We start from the raw sequence: 26,064 nt of genomic DNA, 5'->3' as shown, positions 1-26,064 counted from the left end.
CGCAATCACAAAACTTACTGGTTACATTAGCGTATCATATGGTTCATGCTATTAACCTTTTTGTTGATTTGGTTATGAAATATGTGATAGCAAAATTTGTTCCAAAACTGTTGAATTTCGATCAAAAATAGCAGCGAATGCAAGTTGCTTAGGACTCGCTAAATGAAGTTAATAACAATGCAGAACTATTGGAACGCTTCACAACGGTTGATGAATCATGTTGCTACGGATACAACCTCGAAACTAAGCTCAGTCGTCCAAGTGGAAGCATTCTGAATTTTCAAGTCCGAATAGAGCTCTACAAATGCAGTGAAATGTCAAGATTATTGTCTCTGTATTTCTTCGTTTTGAACGCCACAGTGCACAATGAGTACTTAGTACAAGATCTAACTAACAATGACTGTGGAGTATCGTAATTTCAACGTCGTTTGCTGAAGCAATCCGGAAAAAATGCTTTGATTTGTGGGGAAGTAATTCATGTTTTTTGCACCGCCATAATGCACCTGTTCATGCTGCGTTGCTCGTTAGTGAATTTTTGGCAAAAAGAGAATTGTAATGATGCCTCATCTTCCATATTCAAAAGATCACAGGTAATTTTTTTCTGTTATCAAAAACAAGGAAAAAAGCTCTACAAATGTAAATGAGATTAAAGTCGCATCTCTGACACAGGTAAAAGCTATCCAGAAAGATCGAGTTCCAGAAGTGGTTTGGGGATTGGAAGAAGCACTGACATAAGTGTGTAGTATGTAATGGAGACAGTTTTGAAAGGAGAGAACGTTAATGTAGATTTGCGGTCGTCAAATATTCTCAAGAGCTGATGTTGACATTGTGGGACGGCACGTTGGTCCACATATCTACCGATCTTATTAATAAGTAGTAACCTACATACATTAATAGACTAGAGTGTCCCCAAGTACTGATTGTTTAAATTTGACAGAATTTGGAACACTTCGTGTCGACTGTTACTTGTTTCAGATTTATGCCACCCTTAGTTACCTCAGATTTGTGACAGTTATTGCCTGACGAAGTGTTGTTGAATAATTTACTTGCGCGGAAGCTTATTGATTAAAGACAGTAAGTGTACTTACATTTAATGCATTATGCAAAATGAGACACGATCACAAATTTTTCCTAAATCCGTTTAATTGTCAGTACTCAGAGACAAGAAATAAAACATGCCCCCTCTCACACCCTCTAATCCCACAGTGACCGTGCTACATACCCCTGTGCCCCTGAGATAAGTCGGCAACTTTATTTAGTTCACGGCCGAATCTACCAACTTCAACTAAAATCATACGCAGCGTAAAATATGTAACATTGTGCAAGTATATTTTTTTCATTATTGAGTGTGAAAGCTATTCCTAAGCTATTGTCAGTCGACGCTGTTGAATTCGGCTGTTAGATTGCATGATGCATACATAATGAACTAAAAGGCTAATCCGGTCGCAGTTGCAGGTTACCTACCTAACGGCTTCCGGAGACAACAAAAATTTGATTTCAATATTATAAATAATTATTGAGCGAATTTAAAAATTGAAATGTTGTCATAATCTACTCGTTAAGAGCGAAACGTTCCCTTAGAAAAATTTATGAATTACTGTGCTGATAAACCTTTTACATTATTTGATTTTCAAACAGCTGAGCATAACTGAACATACTCAGACATTTCGATCTTTACCTATTCTGATCAACACTAAACTAACACACAATATTTTTAGCGCAACGCAATCTGACTTTCAATAATCCCTACAAAAGAATGGCCCTGACTAACATTAACCTATACTTTTCACAAATCACTTACCTCACAAAAATCTTCGTTACTCGAACTACTGCAATACAGCGAGCGCCACTACTGCCAGCTCAATAAAAGATTCTAGCTACTGAAGGCACTAACTACTGATAGGCATACTTAGCAAATGAAAGATTTTCATACAGAACAAACAATGTATTTACCTTAATAGTGTTCAAAAGTCATAATATATATAGCAGTTCATGACATCCAGTCTTACAAATTTACTGTCTCTGAATGACACACGTCCAGATCATCCGCTCTCAAAACTCGGCCATTTATCTCCCCACATCCACCACTGCTGGCGGCTCACCTCCAACTGCGCAACGCTACGCGCTGTTAACAGCCAACTGCCCAACATTACAATAGCATATACTCCAATAATGCAAACCAACCACAGCCTTCACACAGCACAGTCAGTGATTTTCATATAGAGCGCTACGTGGCGTTACCAACATAAAAACCTAAACAGCCTATTTACAAGAGGTATAATCTTATGTTACATGTATGACACAGTAAGACAAGTATTGCACGCAGAAACTGTATACATCTTGAACGAGCAATAATCACGGCTAGCGAATACCGAACCTATATTCATATAGTATTTCAGAATTAGAGTAAATAGCGACATCCAGCGAAGTTTATCTATCTTTTAAAACCTTTCCTAAATTTTTTATCGCTTGTATGCTTAACGTCCAATATTTAACAAAGTCAGATGCAAAGTAATGAGAAGTTTGAAGCTGTTTTGTTCATGAAAATTCTTTACAGAATCGTCGGTTTAGTTGTTATTATGAATTACGGCTGACAACCAATAGCTGCTTCGGGCCGCATGCTGTGCGCTGTCCGCAGTTTGACACTTCGAAGACCACGGATGTAGACGAGCAAATAAAAATATTTACAAAAACCAAAATTTCGCTCTAAATTTGAACACACTTCGTAAATAAAACTAGAGCAGAAAATCAGGACCGTACTGTTCGCATTGTGTAGCATAACCTGCGATTTTCTTACCAAACTGTACAAGACGTATTGGGCTTGGAAGTATAATTTTTAGATTTTTGAGCGCTGCTAAGTGTGAACCGTCACCATTTGTGTCTGGTGTTTACAGGAGCTGTGGCGTTCTTCGACTGCTAGGGAGGTGACCGGTCCCATTGCGTTCGCTCACCAGTGGGTGGACATGCCGAAGCAGACGGCTGACTACGTCGATCCCGACACTGGAACTACGACCACCGTGAGTTTTTGTGTCGTTTGTTTTCCTAGCTGTCCACCACGTTGGTCTCTCGCATGTAGGGATGGAAACTTCTCTCACTTGAGAATATCGATACAAGTAAACAATTACAAAGTAGGCCCCTACAATGCTGATGCGGGTACAAGTGTTTCGAAGCAAACCGTTCCGCGCACGTTAGTGAACATGGGTCTTCGCTATAGATGACTCCTATACTGATTCAAATAAATAATCAATTACGATTTAGTAAGCATGGTATCATCTACATTTGACCATGGATCAATGGAAATGTGCCGTCATTCGGATGAATCAAGTCCCTTGTTACACCAGGTCGATTGCCGTATCCATATACCCAGACATCAATGTGAATGGCTGCTCGGATCCTGCTCTTTTCCATGGGTGTAGGCCATCGGGGGCAGTATTATGCTGTGGTGTAAATTCAACTGAGTTTCCATGGGACCTATGGCAGTAATGGAAGGCACTGTGACAGCTTTGGCGTACATGAACATTGTTGAGGGTCAGCTGCATTCCATCATGCTTCATATCTTCCCTGTCGACAATGGTATCTTCGAGCAGGCTAACTGTCCATGTCACAAGATTCGAATCATGCTTCATTGTTTTGAACAGCATAATAGTGAACTCAATTTGAATTCATGGCCACCATCTGAACCTGATGGGTCATATCTGGGGCATTAACGGGTGCTAGTTTTATGTGTACAAAGCACTTGCCCATAATTTAAAGAAACTGCCTGACATTAACGTAGACGTCTGGTGCTACATGTCTCCAGTCGTATCAACAACTTTTAGAATCCACGCTACACGTGTTTTCCGAAGGTAGACCAGCTGACTATTAAGCGGTGGCCAGAACGTTCTGTCATATCAGTGTACAACAAGCCCCAGAAACGTTGTGACAAATTTCTACAGGTATAATGAGTGTCTTTAGAAACAAATCGATTATAGGAACACCGTGTCCGCAAACGTCATCCTATGACGCAACAAAGCATCAAAGTGGTAGCTGGCAGCGCCTGTCAATAGGCCACCCCTTCAGCAGTAAATGTGACTTTGTACGCTGACAGATGGTAGATGGAACGTTCCACAATGTTGTTCTTTACTCAGTGATAGCGACTGATTGCCATGATGGCCAGTAGATAAGCTGGAGCTGGCTGCCGTGTAGAAAGGCCTCGACTGCTATGAATACAACTCTGTTTCCTCACAGGATGACGTATTCGGACTCGGGTTTCTATCCACGGTTTACGGGAGCTGACTGAAAAGTAATGCCTCCACCTTCGTAACTCTTCAACAGTTGGCAGCACTGGTACGCCGCAGGTACTTGCTAGTTCCGTAGCCGTTTCTCTATAGCTCCAGTTGGTGGGGAGCCTTAGCAATGAATGGTTTTGTTGTTACAGTGGAAAGCAGGGAACATTGCACAGGCGGTCGGTCAATGCGATTTAAGCAACGTGCCGTCATTGAATTCTTAACAGCAGAAGGTGTCACCCCAAAGGAGATTCATCAGAGAATGGAAGCAGTTTATGGTGATTGTGTTGATGTGAGTACTGTGCGTCGTTGCGCGAGTAAGTTTAGAGATGTTGTGGCGGCAGCATCTGACCTGCGTGACAAACAAAGAGTTGGACGTCGTGTGACAGCAACCACCGAGTTTCATAAGCAAAATTTTAACAGAGAGAAATTGCAAGCACAATCGGCATTTCGCAAGACCGTGTGGGTCACATTATTGCTTTGCTTGCCTACCGGAAGACCTTTGCACGACCGGTACGCCGGATGCTGACTCCTGAAATCCTGAAATCTCACCATCGCACGGCATCCTTCCTATAGTCCAGTTTTAGCACCGTCTGACTTCCATCTGTTCCCAATAGTGAAAGACGATCTGCCGGGACATCATTGTGCTTCCGACGTAGACGCTGAGAGAACTGTGAGACTGTGGTTGCGGAAACAGGGGGTCGACTTCTTCCGTGACGGCTTCAGGAAAATTGTTCATCGTTGGCAGAAACGTATCCAACTGGCTGGTGATTATGTGGATAAGTGAATATTGGTAATTAAAGATCACATTATAAGGATTATTTCTGTGTTTGATTTATTAAAAAATTTCCATCCAAACCCTATTAACGAAGGTGGGGGCATCGCTATTCATTCAACTCTCATATTTCTCTCATGGAACCCTCTAAAATCTCCAATGCTTTTCAGTACACAGGAGAAAAATAAACTGCAGATGAAAACTCGTATCCAGAGCTGGCATCCACCAAGGCAACAGAGCGTCGAATTCATAGGTGACAGCTTCTCCAGTGGCGATCGTGACAGTCAGTCGCGATCACTTAAGAAACGACATTGCGAGACGGTCCACTTAGGATCCGTCAGCGTGCGAAGTTACGGCTGCTGCCGAAGGTTTGGCTTAGTGGCAGTTGCCGGCGCCTGCAACATCGATGCTTTGTTGTGTCGCTACATGACTTTTTTGCACGTGAGTTCCTATCCTCGATTTGTTCCTCAAGATACCCTCTACAGCCCCTTGAAGTCTGTGGCATCATTCCTGGAACACCCGTATAAATCGACCCACTCCTACCCAGACTGCTGGTGCACAGTTGGCGACAAAAGCTAAATACACGCCACAAACATTCGTTTGTCACTGTAACTGTCTTTATCTGCTTCTCTGGAGTTGCTGACACAGAGCTTTAGTAAACTTGTTTTCATACAAGCACAAAACTAAGCCCAAATTTTATTAGGTGTCCAGAAACTGCTCTTGTCCCTGCTTTGAGGCTCGTAGCGCTCCCTCGAAAAATAATAACTTGTCTGTGATGTTTTCAAGGTGAATGTTTTCGCATAGGGTTATAGGAAGATGAATTTGTTGTTCCATGTAACTCCAGTTGAAAATGAAGAGCAAGTGGTTGGTACGGTCTTATCTGACTATCACAATGTACACCAGACAGCACCAACAGTTCTGAGAGGATGACAAGATTTTGTGTGCCACCGGAACGCATGTGCTGAGACTGGCAGTCACTTGTTTGAACAGTTATTGCGATCTTAAGCTGTAGCTAGATGACGTAGGTTGTTTACGTCTGCGAATGTGATAGGATTTGTAGAGCACTCTTCATCTTTAGCTTGCGACGACGCTATGTATACCTGAACTATCGTTGATGGTTTTGGTTTGCTGTCGATTCTGATAAGAATAGCACTGTCACTGAACTGTTCACAGCAACACACACTCTATCCCACCTTCCTATTCATAACGAGCCCTACTCCTGTTATACCATTTTCTGCTGCTGTTGATATTACCCTATACTCATCTGACGAGAAATACTTGTCTTCTTTCCATTTGACTTCACTGACCCCCACTGTATCTAAATTGAGCCTCTTCATTTCCCTTTTCAGATTTTCTAGCTTCCCTGCCACATTCCACGCCCCGACTCGTAGAACGTTATCGAATCACGTCTGCGAATGTCAGAGGATTTCTAGAGTTTTATTGTGCTTTATCCTTTTCTGACAAAAGATCTCATTGTCAATGAGGTGTTGATATTCAAAATAAATTGTGATATCACAGCATTGTATTCAATTATTTTCCTTTTAACTATTATTATTATTATTGTTTCCTTGCAGCCCTACTGAACCACATGTTACAACAAAGGACATTTTATGCGTTTTATTTTACCACTCCTTTGTGCCCATAGTATCCTCTTTGTTTCAGAAAAAGGCTCTTTTCCGCTTGTTACACCACGTTTTATGCCAGGACAACCAACCAGCCGTGAAATTTCTGCCAAGGAATCTTTGTGTTGGTACATTAAGCTGTATTATTCTGGCTCCCCACGGGTTTACTTTTACCGCACCGATCCGTTTTATTTCTTGATTTTTATCTTTACTGCGACTTCCAAAACTGTCTCATTAACGTAATTGTTTCCACTCTTTTTTAAAATCCCCAGAGAATTTTATCCTGCGTTTTTTCTTTACCGAATAAATGATGTTATACTGTTCAATTTCTTCATTTGTTCTTCGTCTGTATCTTCCTTCCCCCATACAATTTGAATCTAAAATTTTCCTGTTTTCCTACTGTTGCCTCCTTAGTGTTTCCTCGTTGTCTCTCTTTCTGTTCAACACGAGTGTTTTAGCCACATAGAGACTGGTTTTATGACTGTGTTGTAGCGTCTCAGCTCTGTGTATTTGGAGAAGCATTTTTTGTTGCAGACGTTCTTTATAAGTTTTAAGGCAATGCGTTTCGTAACTAATCTTTTATAGGTCTCGTGAAAGGTTTCACCTAAATATTTGAACTGCAAATCTCTCTCGATTTGCCCGCATTTAGTTTTTGGAAAGTAATTCGGTGCATATTTCAGGTGATTCACTTTGTATACACAAAGTGTTCCTGGAGGGAATACTAATATTCAGCTATAAGATACCAACGATCATTAGAAGCAAAAAAAAAAAAAAAAAAAAAAAAAAAAAAAAAAAAAAAAAAAAAAAAAAAAAAAAAAAACGCGTCCATTAAGAGCTATGAGCACTTCATCTTCGATATTATGAGAAAAATCTCTTCTACTGCAAGCCTTTGCGTGCTATAGTTTGAGAGATGGCAGTACGGACTGAAGGAAGAACTAGGTGTCCGGTGAATATGGGCTCAAAATGCTTTCCTTAAGTGCTATGAAAACTTGTTCATCTTCGCTGCTGTCAAATACATCTGTTCTACTGAAGAAAGACTGAGAGAATGAATGCAACAACTTCAGTACGTCTACACCGGTAACACGTTGACAATGACGCCGAAACTCAGATAGTAAAAGCAGTAGTTGTGCAGAACACAGCTGAGTTTAGTTGAAACTGTGTTCGATATCGCCACTTTGTCCATGCTCATTTCAGTTTCTCTGTCCTGAGTGAATGAAAAGCACTTTGTTTAAATGTCGTTTGACGCTAGATTTCACTGAGTAGCTTACATAAAATATACCGCGTAAATGGTTCAAATGGCTCTGAACGTTATGGGACTTAACTTTTGAGGTCATCAGTCCCCTAGAACTGCGAACTACTTAAACCTAACTAACCTAAGGACATCACACACATCCATGCCCGGGGCAGGATTCGAACCTGCGACCGTAGCGGTATCGCGGTTCTAGACTGTAGCGCCTAGAACCGCTCGGCCACTCCGGCCGGCATACCGCGTAAATCCATAAGCGGCCTCTTGGACAATCGTGACTGTGCTGTCGTTATGTGATCGCACTAATTGTTTAAAGCTAGGTTTTATGATTTGCGTATGCGTGTCACCGTACAGTAAGGTTGTACTGATTCTTCTCTATGAATGGGTTGCCTATTTTTCCCGTTTGAAGATTTCGAGGTGATATGCTCTAGCTGCGTGTCGTGATCTGTCTGTGTTTCCAGTCAGAATCGTATTGCAGTGCTCAGTGACTTATTATTTGCCCATACTGTGCCCCGTTATGAGCCACAGTCTGTTTTGTGTGTTTCTGAAGTAGTTCATGCGTATTCTGGAAAGGAATTCTTACATGCTCGATTGTGTGCAGTTACGTAATGTCATGCACAATAAGCAGTCAGTGAATTCCACTGGTAATCAGTCCAACTGAAGTTAAAAACGAGCAATAGACACTGGTAGCAACGGGATTAACTTCGAAGTTTTTTGTTGAGAATTTATGTAGTAGACAAGACAGGATCCTCCACTGCTCGTTATGGGCCTCACCTCTGAGGCCTTAATCAGAATAAAAATGATTTTAAAATGAGGAGATGTATATGTTTTAAAACCATTTAAGGTACCTTACATGTAACAGTACAATCGATTTTTGAAAGGTTAAATAATCCAAAGGCGATAGAGGCTCAAGTGGATGTAGAAGTAATGTGCTGCAACGGGCACTGATGACCAATAGATTAACAACAGTCATATACTTGGGATTGTATGGGAAAAGGAAAACATTTACTTGAAATGAAAATTTTTACGCATGAAAAACTTACGTTGTCATATTTCATCATAAAAGTTATGACAATACTGTCACATGTTGCTGTGTGATATTGTTTCGTTCTCTGCCACTATCCCACAGTCATTATTTCGTGAGTATTGCACTAGGGTGTTTTGGGAAAAAGCTTTGCGTTTTTCGCTCTAAGACGGTGCACTACCACCGTGGTCTCAGGGTCCTGTTGCCAGCAGAAACCAGTCAATGAAACTCGTTAGTAGAGGCACTCCTCCCCATGGAGACAGGCAGTTTTTGCCGAAGTTACCCTATTGCCTGCTTCGTTCTGCTGTGGACAGAGCTGGTGCTATGGCCTACCGTGGGCAGGAGGCGCTCTGGCACCACAGATATCCCTACAGAGTAACTTGAGTTTCACAATTTTTCTTTTCCTGCGTGAACATCAAAGGCCGAGACACCACAGCATCGTCCAGCCAACATGAGACTTCTGGTTGTTTTGGCTCAAAAAGTTTTGTTATCCATTGGTGTAGAGTCGACCTGCCACTGCACTTGGCATGAAGGGCCCGCCATATCGAGGAAACACTGTTCTAGACTGGCACCAACCTTATTATTGTTTCTGAGTGTTTTGTATGCCACTGAACGGTTTAACACAGTGGTCAGCACACTGGACTGGCATTCTGGAGGACGATCGTCAAACCCGTATCCGGCCATCCAAATATGGATTTTCTGTGATTTCCCTAAATAGCTCCGGGCAGTTGCCAGCATTGTTCCATTGAAAGGGCATGGCCGATTTCCCTCCCCAGAAATGGAAAAACCAGAGCTCGTGCTCCATCTCTAATAACCTCGACGTCGACGGTACATTATACTCAATCTTCCTTCCTTTTTTCCTTTGTATGCCAAGAATGGGAAGTTTCTGCCTGCATTCATTTCCCTGTTGTTTCCGTGAAACAAGCATTATTCTCGCCAGCCGCATTGACAACTGCATTGAGTCTTCCGACCATGTTGAGTTTTTTGTAAGTAGAGAGTGGAGGACTGCGAACTTGGGGATTTTGGCCATTTGTCTGCAACCTGTCGCTCAGATGGGTCATATCTAGCTGCTGTGTGGTGCTCAGTGGGCGTATGCTTGCTGATTTGGAGAAAGGTAAATGTCACAAATTGCGGTAGCGCGATATACAGCATGTAAATTTTAAGTTGACATACTAGAATAACTCGAAAAATAAGCTTCACATGACAAAACGTGTAGAATCAAAAGTTGATCATTTTCGAGGAGGACATCTGCTGGTGCTAAATTAGCCCGTCGTCCCACCTCCCTGGGGGTGGGGCGGGAGCTAACTTTAAAATTTCAAATAGGAACCTCCACTTTTTATTGCAGAATCAGATTCTACATAAAAAGCTACGTAGATTTTGTCCTAAACATTTGTTTTGATTCTTGCTAGTTGGCGCTGTAATTCAAGAAAATCCATGTTCTCATTTTTGCGTGGAAAATGGTTGCGGATAAATAAAAAATACTTATTTACTTCGTAAATTTAGATTCGCTAAAACGAACTCTCCCTCTCCCCCCATAGGGTGGGGTTTGAGATAGACAAATTAGAGTTTTACAAATGTTGATCCCAATATTAATTGTTTCCGCAGATTCGGATAAGTTTTGTCTGTTTCGTGGTCATGAGGCCACACAACTTTTAATTACCAAACAAATTATCTGACTAGCTAACTAACTAACCAAACATGCTACTTACTAGCGAGTGAACTCACTGTTTATTTATTGTGTGAAACTTGGTAGACATTCCAATGCGTTAATGAGTAACCGATTTTCGGTGGAACAAAATTAGTTACAATTTTGACCACCAGATGCGAATTTGGTGCTGTGAATGGAAGAAAGTCGTATAAAAAAAATGTTTCCATATGTAATGGATTAGGAACGGGGCGTGGACAGAAAGCTGAGACATGTGAGATAGGCGTAGTGTTGATTTTATTAGTATCCACTACGTAAACAATTTGTTCAATGTGAGCTCTGGAGACGTCGACGCTAAGCTGTACATCGTCAGATTTGCACCTGGTGGCCAAAATTGGAACTAATTTTTTCCGTAGTAAACCGGTTCCGCATTAACGCATTAGCATACCTACCAAGTTTCCCTGCCATACGATCATTACAGCCCACGCTGGACCTCCACGAGTAGCTGCTACTGGGTTGTAGCCACCCGATGCTTCACTAGGACCTGTCTCTTTCTTTTTCATCAGAAAATCTGATGACCAACAACTCGAAACCAGTAGCATTACTGTTTGTGTAACACGTGGCTGAAAAACGCAGTGAAAGATTTTCGCTCTACGAGGCTCACTGCGTTCCTTTTAGACAGTGCGGCCAGTCTTTACTCAAGTGTTGCTCTGCAAGGTGCCGAGGTGGGTGGGGCAGGGTGACAGAAGTGCTGTTGGCTGTTGACTGTGTGTTAGCAGGTGCGGGGCTGCCTGCCCGCCATGGGCTACAGCTTCGGGGCGGGTACCACGGACGGCCCCGGCGCCTCCGCCTTCCATCAAGGGACCCGTTCCAGCGACTCTTTTTGGAACACCGTGCGCAACATCCTGGCGACGCCCACGCAGGACGACGTAGCCTGCCACGCCCCCAAACCCATCCTCCTCATGACCGGCAGGGTGAGTACACCGCCGTGTTCTGTCTACCGTTGACCGCCACCTCACGGAGCAAGGGAAACGGCATAGATTTTGCCATTACCTCACGAGCACGCAGTAAAAGGTTATTAATCTCAATCAATAAGCAAAATGTAGAGTGGAAGTAGGTGCCAAGGAGTAACTGGTGAAATTACACATAATTTTGAGTAACACTTTTTATTCAAATTTGGTGCAAGACTTAACGATATTTTTTTAAAAAAAAACAACAATCATTTAACAAATAATTGAAAATTTACGATAGGAAAGGACTTTAAAATTATTAAATTATTATAAAAAATTTCATGCCAGTAAAAGGCAAATACAGGCGAGCAATTACGTGTACAACGCGACGCGAAGGGGGTCAAACGGACCACCCTTTCTAATATTACCACCATCCCGCGGGTGGGCAGACGAGAATGAATGGCGGGAAACCAAAAAGAAAAAAAAACGGCTGGTATAATTAACAAGAATAAGTATACTGAATTCAATTAAACTTCATAAAATCTGTTAACAATCAATACTCAACTTCCAGTGCATTACGACTCCCAGGACTGAACCAACGCAGCACCTCCAAATGCTCTTCCGAGCCGCCCGCTGCCAGCCGTTTCAATGGACGCAGGAAGGCGCGCCGATTTTCAGAACCTCCTCGCCGGTCGACAGCATACGGCCGAACTGCAGATTAGGACCCTCGCGGACCTACGCACAAGAAGATTCCTTTCGCGACGAGCAGTTAGCGCCCCATACCACGGAGCCGCTGCTCCCGTCGCTTACGCTGATGCCGCGGTCGGCGTGCTGTCCCTCCAGCACCGGCAGAGAAGTCGCTTCTCGATGCCCCGAATGCCAACTCTCTCCGAGAGCCCATACAGCCAGTTCTCAAACCCACGCGAATGGCTCACTTTTCCCCTTTCCCGCTAGAGGGAGGCACCGAAGCCTTCAATTGCGACAACGGCGCCACCGCCAGGAAACAGAGGGCGACTGCTTCACGCTACGCGCTGCGCGCGCTTTTCAAAGCTAGCTTTACTACGGCTCAACATCAACTTCATTTCTATCATTTGTACTAAACGAATACCGTGAGGATTATATTTCCCTTTTGTTTGATGCACATCAACTGTCACTGTATTTCACTTCATAACGATATGCGTGCCTTATACACTCATATTACATAGTCGGTGTCCTGTCATTACAACTGTTCCTTGTTTCTCGATTTTTAAGCTGTCATATAGTGTTGCTGGAAAATTAAACGCTGTATCAATGTATATATGGTGGTGGGTGAGAGAATCCCAGTCAATCGGCCTGGCTCAAGCCGCCAAAGTCGACTGCACGTCTGTGGACAAGTGGTTCAAATACCTCTAAGAACTATGGGACTTAACATCGGTGGTCATCAGTCCCCTAGACTTAGAACTGCTTAAATCTAACTAACCCGAGGCAGGATTCGAACCTGCGACCTTAGCAGCAGCGCGGTTCCGGACTGAAGCGCCTAGAACTGCTCGGCCACAGCGGCCGGCTGTCTGTGGACAACAGACAAAGAATTGCTCGATAATCGAAAGTGGAATTAAATGTTTAAATAATGTTATAAGACTTGGGCAGATTACATAAAACTATGCCAATATTAAACATTTCGAGAATCAGCGTAATCCGCAGGTTAGTTCCTTCAAAAATGGACTTTTTACGAAAACTGTAGGTATAAAGTTGTTCTTGAGGATTTGGGCTACGTTTTACGTAAACATGTTTGTAGTGATTTTATGAAGATCCTTTTACTTTTTGTACTTCTTAGACAAAACATTATTGTCAGGCAAAGAAGTGTAAAGACTTTTTAGATTAACTAACCTTTGTAATGAAGATAATGGCCGCACTAACTTTGATAACTGTAATGAAGGAGTTGTACCATTTTTCAAGATGATACTGTAATTTGACTAAAGTGCAGACGATAGTAAAGAAACAGTTCATAGGTGACAATCTACCCTCGGTTTAAGAGTTACCGAGCTGAGATTTTTATAGAACAACAGAATGCAGTTTTGCTCACAGAAAAGTTAGTAACACTGTTCGTCTTCAACTAATAGCATTGTAAATAACTTTTTCGTCAAAAAGGGCGCTGTGTGGGCACTGCTGCCTATGCTGAAATCGTCCTGCTGCAGATGTTCCGTACAGTATCCGCACCAGGAGTGTACAAGGATCGACCTGTCTTCACTTGGGAGGTTATCTGATTACCGTCAATTGTGCATGATGTGTCTTGCTCTGCTACATAAGGTGCCATGATTCTGTCCATGGCCTTGTCCACTAAGCCGTGTATGGCGCTAAAGACGGATCATATTTTTGTTTTTCTTTTATCGCATTAGATATCGCGCTTTTTAGTGTAAATGTGTAAAAGTTAATCTGCGGAGATTAATGATATACTGAGTAACCTGTGTATCGTTTTCGATGGTTTGTCTTATGTGCCACCCGCTTTGTAATAGAAAACCACGTGGAATATGCAGTAGTTTATTTACCTCTATCAGTGTGGGCAGTTAACGGTACTTACTTAGCAGACACAACGTTAATTAGCAATACTTGGAACTCCGAGTGGAAATCGTCTCTGAACTGCGTAGAGTGGTGAATACAATACGAGAACTGTAATTAATTGCAAAACATTTCTTGAGCGAGTGAACTGTTATCAGAATATACCGATTCGTTAAACGCCAGTAGACTTTTATTTATCATCGTTGTTCCTGACTCCTCTCAACTATACGAGGTGCATTCAAGTTCTAAGGCCTCCGATTTTTTTTCTAATTAACTACTCACCCGAAATCGATGAAACTGGCGTTACTTCTCGACGTAATCGTCCTGCAGACGTACACGTTTTTCACAACGCTGACGCCATGAATCCATGGCAGCGGCGAATGCTTCTTTAGGAGTCCGTTTTGACCACTGGAAAATCGCTGAGGCAATAGCAGCACGGCTGGTGAATGTGCGACCACGGAGAGTGTCTTTCATTGTTGGCAAAAGCCAAAAGTCACTAGGAGCCAGGTCAGGTGAGTAGGGAGCATGAGGAATCACTTCGAAGTTGTTATCACGAAGAAACTGTTGCGTAACGTTAGCTCGATGTGCGGGTGCGTTGTCTTGGTGAAACAGCACACGCGCAGCCCTTCCCGGACGTTTTTGTTGCAGTGCAGGAAGGAATTTGTTCTTCAAAACATTTTGGTAGGATGCATCTGTTACCATAGTGCCCTTTCGAACGCAATGGGTAAGGATAACGCGCCCGCATCTCGTGGTCGTGCGGTAGCGTTCTCGCTTCCCACGCCCGGGTTCCTGGGTTCGATTCCCGGCGGGGTCAAGGATTTTCTCTGCCTCGTGATGGCTGGGTGTTGTGTGCTGTCCTTAGGTTAGTTAGGTTTAAGTAGTTCTAAGTTCTAGGGGACTGATGACCATAGATGTTAAGTCCCATAGTGCTCAGAGCCATTTGAACCATTTTTGAAGGATTACGCCCTCGCTGTCCCAGAACATGGAAACCATCATTTTTTTCAGCACTGGCGGTTACCCGAAATTTTTTTGGTGGCGGTGAATCTGTGTGCTTCCATTGAGCTGACTGGCGCTTTGTTTCTGGATTGAAAAATGGCATCCACGTCTCATCCATTGTCACAACCGACGAAAAGAAGGTCCCATTCATGCTGTCGTTGTGCGTCAACATTGCTTGCCAACATGCCACACGGGCAGCCATGCAGTCGTCTGTCAGCATTCGTGGCACCCACCTGGATGACACTTTTCGCATTTTCAGGTCGTCATGCAGGATTGTGTGCACAGAACCCACAGAAATGCCAACTCTGTAGGCGATCTGTTCAACAGTCATTCGATGATCCCCCAAAACAATTCTCTCCACTTTCTCGATCATGTCGTCAGACCAGCTTGTGCGAGCCCGAGGTTGTTTCGGTTTGTTGTCATACTATGTTCTGCCTTCATTAAACTGTCGCACCAACAAACCCACTTTCGACACATCCATAACTCCATCACCACATGTCTCCTTCTACTGTCAATGAATTTCAATTGGTTTCACACCACGCAAATTCAGAAAACGAATGATTGCACGCTGTTCAAGTAAGGAAGACGTCGCCATTTTAAGTATTTCAAACAGTTCTCATTCTCGCCGCTGGCGGTAAAATTCCATCTGCCGTACGGTGCTGCCATCTCTGGGACGTATTGACAATGAACGCAGCCTCATTTTAAAACAATGCGCATGTTTCTATCTCTTTCCAGTCCGGAGAAAAAAAATGGGAGGCCTTAGAACTTGAATGCACCTCGTACTTAACGAGTTAAAACATTTTATTTCTGTTTCGGCGAGCTGAGGCGTAGGCATGATGTTTGGAGATTATAGGGAGCACAATCTCCATCGTTTTCAGGCTCGCCGCAGAAATCCTTTTCTGGCTCTTTAAAAGCCAGTGGTATTTAAAAATTGCAGAAACATTCAAATTTCCAACAAAAATAACCGAATAACAAACCTCATTAATTTTACCCGCTGCGCGCACTGCAATACACAATGTCACGCAAATTAAAGTATCAGTTTCAAAAATGGTTCAAATGGCTCTGAGCACTATGGGACTTAACATTAGAGGTCATCAGTCCCATAGAACTTAGAACTACTTAAACCTAACTAGCCTAGGGATATTACACACATTCATGCCCGAGGCAGGATTCGAACCTGCGACCGTAGCATTCTCGCGGTTCCGGACTGAAGCGCCTAGAACCGCACGGCCATCGCGGCCGGCGCCTCAGTTTCAAAGTGCTGTAGAAAACGAACCACTACTCAGAATGGCGTCAAATATGAACAGCATATTATTAACTCAGGGGGAAACAGGTGATAAAAGCATCTTAACGAATATGATGTCGGCTGCAGAGGACACACGTAGTGCGGTACGACGGCTGTGATTTAAGTAGCACATTTATATCATCCGCACTGTTCAAAGTGCATGACGCACAAGTTCGACAGTCAACAGCTGTAGCACTGATAGTTACGTAAGCCCATCCATCACGCAAAGTCGTGCCACATGTGATGCGAAATATCGGTTTTTGAGTGTCCTGAGGCGAAAAACCGCATAAAAACCAAAGTGATATCGGTTTGAACTGGGGCCAAAAACTGCATAAAAAACAAAACGATATAGGTTTCTAATTGTGGTGAGACTAGCGCAAGAGATGTTCAGTACGCTGTCGACCGTTTCCTGTCACAAGTTGAAAGCGTGAAACAGCGTGTTACAATGTTCTACAACAGTGTCACGTTCAGCAAGCGTTGCGCAACGCGTGCCTTCAGTTCAGCTATCTTCGCAGTTGGAGCACTGATCATAACAACTTCCAGATAATTCCACAGCCAGAATTCACAGAGATTCAGATCAGGTGGTCATCGAGGGTACAGGTAACAAGACCCAGAGGACTCATCTCCTTGATTAAATGTAGCCCTGCGATAAGCGATGCCGTCAACCCGCGCCACATAGCTTTGCAGCATAGAGTGGTGCGGATGTTCCGTTACCCATATTCTACAATTCTGTATATTGACATGTCCTTGGAGAAACAAATGGGCTTCTTCTGTCCACAGAATTTCCCATAGCCATTCATTGTCTACTTGAATGAGAGCAAGAAGTTCTAAAGGGAACTTTAGCCTTGCTGGCAGTTCTACAGGAAGCAGCTTGTGAACATGGGTGATTTTGTATCGAGAGCAGTGCAGGATGTTTCGTAGGATTTTAGGAACCGTGCTTGCAGGCATGTCCAACATTCGGCCAACTACCCGTGCACTGCATGTTTGCACACTACCGCTCGACCCCTCATCCTGTGGCCACATCTTCGACAGACGTCAGGTCAACTGCTGTCCTCCATCTCCGCAGTGCTCTTCAAAAGAACCTGTTTTTTTTTTCAATTTTGTATTATTTTATCCAGACCCTTAACAGACATCAAATCACCGTCATTTTCATACCCTTGAGTGTCCGGAACTTTTGCAGAGCTACTAGCGCACAGTGACCGTTCTTGTAAAAGAGTTTTACCGACGACCTTTCGTGGACAGTCATGTTGGGTATCCCGGACGTAAACTGAGGGATATCCGCATTGCACGAGTTTGTTGGTTTGCATACGCTGACGCTTACAACCCCATCGATTGGTCAAATTTTCGTGAAATTTTGTTTTTGCTTCATGACGCTTCTCCCTGCGCCAGTAACATGCTGTTCAGATTTTATGTCATTCTGAGCAATAGTTCTCTTTTTACATCGTTTTGAAACCAGAACATTAATTATTTATACCTTGTACACAGGAAAAAGTCTTGTGACAAAATTTCAGGGATCGTTCAGGGTATTTGCCGAGTATTTTGGCGTAAGAAATGCGTCGTCTACATGACTCATTACACAGTAATAATTAAAATTTATTTGAATTGTTACCCCAGCTGATTTTTTTTGTGAAAATACAATCACACCATTGAAAAAGTCTGTAATATGCAATTACCGAAACGTACACCTCGAAACATAGAGCAATGAAACAACCCTCCCCACAAAAGTACTGTGAAATGGTTGTCATTGCAGCACAGTCGTCCCGCTCTTCCTTTGTATTCAGTGAACAAAAATACCAGTTGTATATCGGCCAACACTCCATCCATACTACCGTATATCACTGCTAACGTACAATAATCACTGCAAGAAAAATCCATGAATGACCTGAGCGGTACTGAATCGAAGCTTGAGAGCAGTAAAGTTGGCACTAGTGTCGTCGAGGATGGCCTTTCTGCTGTATGAGCGAGAACTTGTGCGGTTGAGTGACAGCGTGGAGGCGGCAGCAATCAAGCTTGGTCTTCTTGTGAATGAACTGAAGATCGACTCTGACGTGATGAGCAGGACTTATTTCGCTTCAAGAGACCAGCCCCAGCCACTGGTAATTGGAACCCCATCGTTCAAAAGGGTTCGTAATTTTAAATATCTAGAGCGGAGGAGAAGTGGTCTTTACAGAGGACGTACCACGTGAGGCAGAAAACAAAACGTGGATCCAAACAGCAAAATCGATCGTACTTCATTCTGACAAGCGAATGTTTTCCAAGTGTAAATAGGTTATTTCTATGAAATTTGGCGGGTATGTAGATGGTCAAAATAATGCAATATGCTTTTTTTCGTTTCTGCTCAGTACCAATTTTAAGAGGTAAAACACACCCCAAAACGTAATTTGGCGTATTAAACTTAGAGGAAATATCTTCTAAACCGTCTTATTTAGAATATGAGTTGAAATGTAATTAACGTTCTTGAGAAATGCATAGTCAGTATTCGTAATAACACGAAATTTTGCAAATCACTCCGTTATCATTAATTGAGATTGAAAAATGAAACGTTTTGTAAAATTAAATTAAGAAAACTTTCACGCCACATCCAACCATCTCTAATAAAGTTGGTTTCTGAAATACCGTTTTTGAAAAATAAACTGCACACAATGTGCTGTCAGAATATTTTCAACATACCTAATTATGATATCTAATCGTTCATTGTTACTCTTATCATTTATTTTATTATTTGAATTATTTTATTTCATGCATACATTCATGTTTTTTTTTTCGTTTTCTAGTTTACCATTTCACATTCGTGTATTTTCTTGACTGAAAATAACAAGTAATTCATTATTACGATACAATATCATTGCAATAACGACAATCTGTAAAAAATATTTCACGCAAACCTTGTTTCACACCAGCGCATAAAATGAAAGAAATTTCTTCATATAATGCACACCATGGACAACACAATACCAAACGAACTTCAGCAGGATTTCTCGGGTCATCCTCTAAAGACGATTTTTTCACACTGATCACCTCTTTTTTAATAGTTTTAAACGAAAATTATGGAGTATTGGGACCGAGAATTCGAGAACATTGTTTTCAAAACCCGCCTTGTGGCGGATCGAAACCCGTTAAACTTACTCGGACCACGTAAAAACATTTTTGAGAGAAGTTTTCTTTCCAGTGCGGGAGAAAAATCTGTATTATTGTTAGATTCCTGGGATGGTCAATGTAAAAGAATCGTTTTGAGCGTCGTAGCTGAGGACGAAGGTCTTGTTCATCTGATGATCCCAAAAGGCTCGACGGGACAGGTACCGCCATTGGACTTGTCTGGAATTCGATGTTGAAGAACTCTCTGACAAGATTTTTAGATCTAGTTTTGCTGAATGATTAGGATGTTAATATCCTCTTGAGATACAATATAACAAAGCTGGAGTCACTAGTATCTAATAAAATCTCTTCACCAAAGCTTTCCAATGTATTGAAATATGCCTGATACAAGTTAGCATGTGTAGAGGACCACCTGCAACAATATGAAATCCCACTGTATTTTCTTTTGTGTTGTCCGTCGCGCATATTACGTGAAGAAATTTCATTCACTTTAAGTGCATAGTGCGAGAAAAACGTTATTTTTAACCATATCTGTACAAGTTGTCACTATTTAAACGACCATGCATCAAAATAGTAAGTTACTTTAAAATAATAACAAATACAGGGTTATTACAAATGATTGAAGCGATTTCACAGCTCTACAATAACTTTATTATTTGAGATATTTTCACAATGCTTTGCACACACATACAAAAACTCAAAAAGTTTTTTTAGGCATTCACAATTGTTCGATATGTGCCCCTTTAGTGATTCGGCAGACATCAATCGATATTCAAGTTCCTCCCAAACTCGGCGCAGCATCTCCCCATCAATGAGTTCGAAAGCATCGTTGATGCGAGCTCGCAGTTCTGGCACGTTTCTTGGTAGAGGAGGTTTATACACTGAATCTTTCACATAACCCCACAGAAAGAAATCGCATGGAGTTAAGTCGGGAGAGCGTGGAAGCCATGACATGAATTGCTGATCATGATCTCCACAACGACCGATCCATCGGTTTTCCATTCTCCTGTTTAAGAAATGCCGAACATCATGATGGAAGTGCGGTGGAGCACCATCCTGTTGAAAGATGAAGTCGGCGCTGTCGGTCTCCAGGTGCGGCATGAGCCAATTTTCCGCGGGCTACGCGTGAAACTTGCCCGCACGCGTTCAACCGTTTCTTCGCTCACTGCAGGCCGACCCGTTGATTTCCCCTTATAGAGGCATCCAGAAGCTTTAAACTGCGCATACCATCGTCGAATGGAGTTAGCAGTTGGTGGATCTTTGTCGAACTCCGTCCTGAAGTGTCGTTGCACTGTTATGACTGACTGATGTGAGTGTATTTCAAGCACGACATACGCTTTCTCGGCTCCTGTCGCCATTTTGTCTCACTGCGCTCTCGAGCGCTCTGGCGGCAGAAACCTGAAGTGCGGCTTCAGCCGAACAAAACTTTATGAGTTTTTCTACGTATCTGTAATGTGTCGTGACCATATGTCAATGAATGGAGCTACAGTGAATTTATGAAATCGCTTCAATCATTTGTAATAGTCCTGTAATTAACAAAATATATGTATGTGGAACGGTAAACCGAAAAACAAATACATGAACACAAAACATAGTAGCAGCTTAAAGTATAAAACAAAACTATGTAAGATAAATAATTAAAATACTCTACATACGCGCCAAATTTCATCAAGATAGTTTATTTACACTTGGTAATGTTCCCTTGTGAGTCAGCTTTCAAAATCTCACAGTCTCTCAAGGAACTGCAAACTACAGCTGTGCAAAACACAGATCCAACCAGTATGGCTGTGAAACTTGGACTGTTCGGAAAAAAAAGACTAAAATGATCTAATCCTTTTCGAAAGGCATATCTTAAGGAAGATCTGTGGTGCAGTACTGTAAGAGATAACTAGGCAATGGAGCATCCGGCACAATTTTGAACTAGATGAAATCTACAAGAAACCAAATATTGTAGACCTGATGCGTACCAAACGGCCAGTATGAGCAGGGAATTTTGCTTCCAGATCTGTGGAGTTTCAGAAGAATGCCCCTAAACAAACCAGAGAAAAGATGGAGAGATGGAATCCATAAGGATTTGTTGCAGATTGGTGGTGGACAGCAGGAGACAGAATTCTGTGAAAGAGGAGCGCGTAATCCTTTGGGTCTTAGGGCGTAAAGTAAGTAAATGAGTAAGTAAGTAAGTACTGTCGTCAGTGGCACGTACCGTGAGTAAATGAATAAGTTCGTTTACAAACAAGTCTCACTGCGCGATCGTCGATATTTGCATTGTAGTGCAGATATTTTCAGTGCAATGCAAATACGAAGATAAATGAGGGTAAGAAATCAAATGAAATGTAATTCAGTAACAATCAACAGTGGTGTTATTACCAGTCGAAACTAGTCATCTGGCCATAATTGTGGGTTCTTTGATTGCTGTGAGAGATAGCTCATGGGAACTGCAACATATAAAATATTAGTTCACCTTACTACAAGGATGAAGATACAATCTTTTTCATAAAGCATATACCGTCATTTCACTGCATATTATTTCAATAATATATTTCGACTTTTACTCCGTTATCGAGTATATTGCAAAAAGTTCTTAGACCATTAAACGCGAGGCAACCGAAAATTGCTAGGGGTATTTCTACATCTGAAAGATGATGCATGTAAAGTTTGTCGCCAGTCGCTTAAGAATGGTTCTAATAGAGCCACTATGAGGGCGGAGTCCAGGTTTGCTTTAAATACACGCTACAACGGTCGATAGCGCTGCCTTTGAGACTTGTCTTGGTGAGCTGATCTTAGTCATGAATGTCTTTAAGGCGGCAAAGCTTTAATTATCAACACCTCACTGAGTTTTAATGAGGTTATGTAATAGGACGACGAGACGCTACATGTTTCTTCTGAGATATTGCAGAAAGGCGTGACAGGAATGTAGCCACTGTAAATTACTGCTAGCAGCGGTAGATTCGAGAATGTACGGTCGCAAGAAAACCGGGCTCTGGACTGCCACGCGGCACTCCCGCGAGGAAAGACCATCGCGTTCGGTGTATGGCCCCGGTGCATCACACTGCATCTGCAGCAGCAATTTGAGCAATAGCTGGCGCCACAGTGCCACAATGAACTGTAACAGACTGGTTATTTCAAGGAAGCAAAGAGAACTTCACAGCAAACATAAACATAGCCGTACCTTGCACACAAACAAAAATTACGCGAAGCGAAATTTAGTGTGAGGAGGCCTATGCGGGAGGCGTTCAATGAATTTCAAAGTAAAGTTCTATGTACTGACTTGGCAGAAAATCCTAAGAAATTTTGGTCTTATGTCAAAGCGGTAGGTGGATCAAAACAAAATGTCCAGACACTCTGTGACCGAAATGGTACTGAAACAGAGGATGATAGACTAAAGGCCGAAATACTAAATGTCTTTTTTCAAAGCTGTTTCACAGAGGAACACTGCACTGTAGTTCCTTCTCTAGACTGTCGCACAGATGACAAAATGGTAGATATCGAAATAGACGACAGAGGGATAGAGAAACAATTAAAATCGCCCAAAAGAGGAAAGGCCGCTAGACCTGATGGGATACCAGTTCGATTTTACACAGAGTACGCGAAGGAACTTGCCCCCCTTCTTGCAGCGGTGTACCGTAGGTCTCTAGAAGAGCGTAGCGTTCCAAAGGATTGGAAAAGGGCACAGGTCATCGCCGTTTTCAAGAAGGGACGTCGAACAGATGTGCCGAACTATAGACCTATATCTCTAACGTCGACCAGTTGTAGAATTTTGGAACACGTATTATGTTCGAGTATAATGACTTTTCTGGAGACTAGAAATCTACTCTGTAGGAATCAGGATGGGTTTCGAAAAAGACGATCGTGTGAAACCCAGCTCGCGCTATTCGTCCACGAGACTCAGAGGGCTATAGACACGGGTCCACAGGTAGATGCCGTGTTTCTTGACTTCCGCAAGGCGTTCGATTCAGTTCCCCACAGTCGTTTAATGAATAAAGTAAGAGCATATGGACTATCAGACCAACTGTGTGATTGGATTGAAGAGTTCATAGACAACAGATCGCAGCATGTCATTCTCAATGGAGAGAAGTCTTCCGAAGTAAAGAGTGATTTCAGGTGTGCCGCAGGGGAGTGTCGTAGGAGCGTTGCTATTCACAATATACATAAATGACCTTGTGGATGACATCGGAAGATCACTGAGGCTTTTTGCGGATGATGCGGTGGTATATTTTCTCTGTGAGGTTTTGGACGGATTAAGTAAAAGGTTGCGAACGCTAGGTGTTTTCTTTGATTTAACGAAGGCTTTTGACTGTGTTGACCACAAAATGTTACTGCAGAAGTTGGACCATTATGGAGTAAGGGGAGTAGCTTACAATTGGTTCGCCTCTTACTTTAAGAGCAGAAAGCAGAGGGTAATTCTCCGCAATATTGAGAGTGGTAGTGATGTTCAGTCCCAATGGGGCACTGTTAAGTGGGGTGTTCCCCAAGGGTCGGTGCTGGGGCCACTGCTGTTTCTTATTTATATAAATGATACGCCTTCTAGTATTACAGGTGATTCAAAAATATTTCTGTTTGCTGATGACACCAGCTTGATAGTGAAGGATCTTGTGTGTAATATTGAAACAGTAACAAATAATGTAGTTCATGAAATAAGTTCGTGGCTTTTGGAAAACAATTTGATGCTAAATCACAGTAAGACTCAGTTTTTACAGTTTCTAACTCACAATTCAACAAGAACCGATATTTTGATCAGACGGAATGGGCATATTATAAGCGAGACGGGACAGTTCAAATTCCTAGGCGTTCGGATACATAGTAAGCTGTTGTGGAAAGCCCATGTCCAGGATCTTGTTCAGAATCTAAATGCTGCTTTATTTACCATTAGAACAGTATCTGAAATAAGTGACACTTCAGCACGAAAAGTAGTCTACTTCGCATATTTCCATACGCTTATGTCGTATGGTATTATTTTTTGGGGTAATTCTTCTGATTCAAAAAGGGTATTTTTGGCTCAAAAACGGGCTGTTCGAGCTATATGTGGTGTAAGTTCGAGAACCTCTTGTCGACCCCTATTCAATAGTCTGGGAATTCTGACATTGCCCTCACAGTATATATTTTCTTTAATGTCGTTTGTTGTTAGCAATATTAGCCTATTCCCAAGAGTTAGCAGCTTTCACTCAGTTAATACTAGGCAGAAATCCAATCTGCATGTGGAATGCACTTCCTTGACTCTTGTGCAGAAAGGAGTGCAGTATTCTGCTGCATCCATTTTCAATAAGCTACCACAAGAATTCAAAAATCTTAGCAGTGCCCCAAACACTTTTAAGTCCAAACTGAAGAGTTTCCTCATGGCTCACTCCTATTCTGTCGAGGAGCTCTTGGAAGAGCTAAAAAATTAAGCAAATTCCAGTGTTACATTGTTGATTTTCTTTATTTCAATTTATGGCTTGTCACCTGAATATGTTTCTTTTTATATTTCATTTTATCTGTTTCTAATATCGTGTTATAATTTCATGTATTGACTCGTTCCATGACCATGGAGAGGCCGGCCGCAGTGGCCGTGCGGTTAAAGGCGCTGCAGTCTGGAACCGCAAGACCGCTACGGTCGCAGGTTCGAATCCTGCCTCGGGCATGGATGTTTGTGATGTCCTTAGGTTAGTTAGGTTTAACTAGTTCTAAGTTCTAGGGGACTAATGACCTCAGCAGTTGAGTCCCAAAGTGCTCAGAGCCATTTGAACCATTTGACCATGGAGACTGCTCCTTAATTTGGTCCCACGGAACAATAAATAAATAAATAAAATAAATATATCGAGAGGTTGTAACAATGTAAAATTGTACTGAAATGCAGGAGGACCTGCAGCGAATTGACGCATGGTGCAGGGAATGGCAATTGAATCTCAATGTAGACAAGTGTAATGTGCTGCGAATACATAGACAGAAATATCCCTTATCATTTAGCTACAATGTAGCAGGTCAGCAACTGAAAGCAGTTAATTCCATAAATTTTCTGGGAGTGCGCATTAGAAGTGATTTAAAATGGAATGATCATATAAAGTTGATCTTTGGTAAAGCAGATGCCAGACTGAGATTCATTGGAAGAATCCTAAGGAAATGCAATCCGAAAACAAAGGAAGCAGGTTATAGTAGACAGGGTTGATAGAAGAGATAGAGAAGATCCAATGGAGAGCAGCGCGCTTCGTTGCATGATCATTTAGTAATCGCGAAAGCGTTACGGAGATGATAGATGAATTCCAGTGGAAGACTGTAGGAGAGACGCTCAATAGCTCGGTACGGGCTTTTGTTGAAGTTTCGAGAACACACCTTCACCGAGGAGTCAAGCAGTATATTGCCCCCTCCTACGTACAGGGTGTTTCAAAAATGACCGGTATATTTGAAACGGCAATTAAAACTAAACGAGCAGCGATAGAAATACACCGTTTGTTGCAATATGCTTGGGACAACATTACATTTTCAGGCAGACAAACTTTCGAAATTACAGTAGTTACAATTTTCAACAACAGATGGCGCTGCGGTCTGGGAAACTCTATAGTACGATATTTTCCACATATCCACCATGCGTAGCAATAATATGGCGTAGTCTCTGAATGAAATTACCCGAAACCTTTGACAACGTGTCTGG

At 42.3% G+C, this 26,064-nt stretch overlaps 1 protein-coding gene across 1 annotated transcript in view; it reads left to right on the top strand.

The window, feature by feature from the left end:
* LOC126152040 (neutral ceramidase-like) overlaps positions 1 to 26,064 on the top strand; it is a 243,401-nt gene that overhangs the window by 126,496 nt on the left and 90,841 nt on the right. Inside the window, exons 7-8 of the mRNA XM_049915981.1 lie at positions 2,895 to 3,017; positions 11,357 to 11,551. Coding sequence (XP_049771938.1) covers positions 2,895 to 3,017; positions 11,357 to 11,551 — 318 coding nt within the window. The remainder of the gene's footprint in view (positions 1 to 2,894; positions 3,018 to 11,356; positions 11,552 to 26,064) is intronic.

This window comes from Schistocerca cancellata, chromosome 2 (genome assembly GCF_023864275.1).
Source record: "Schistocerca cancellata isolate TAMUIC-IGC-003103 chromosome 2, iqSchCanc2.1, whole genome shotgun sequence".
In the NCBI taxonomy this organism is placed as follows: domain Eukaryota; kingdom Metazoa; phylum Arthropoda; class Insecta; order Orthoptera; family Acrididae; genus Schistocerca; species Schistocerca cancellata.
Note: the sequence above shows the minus strand (reverse complement) of the source record. Positions and strands in the feature narration are given on the sequence as shown.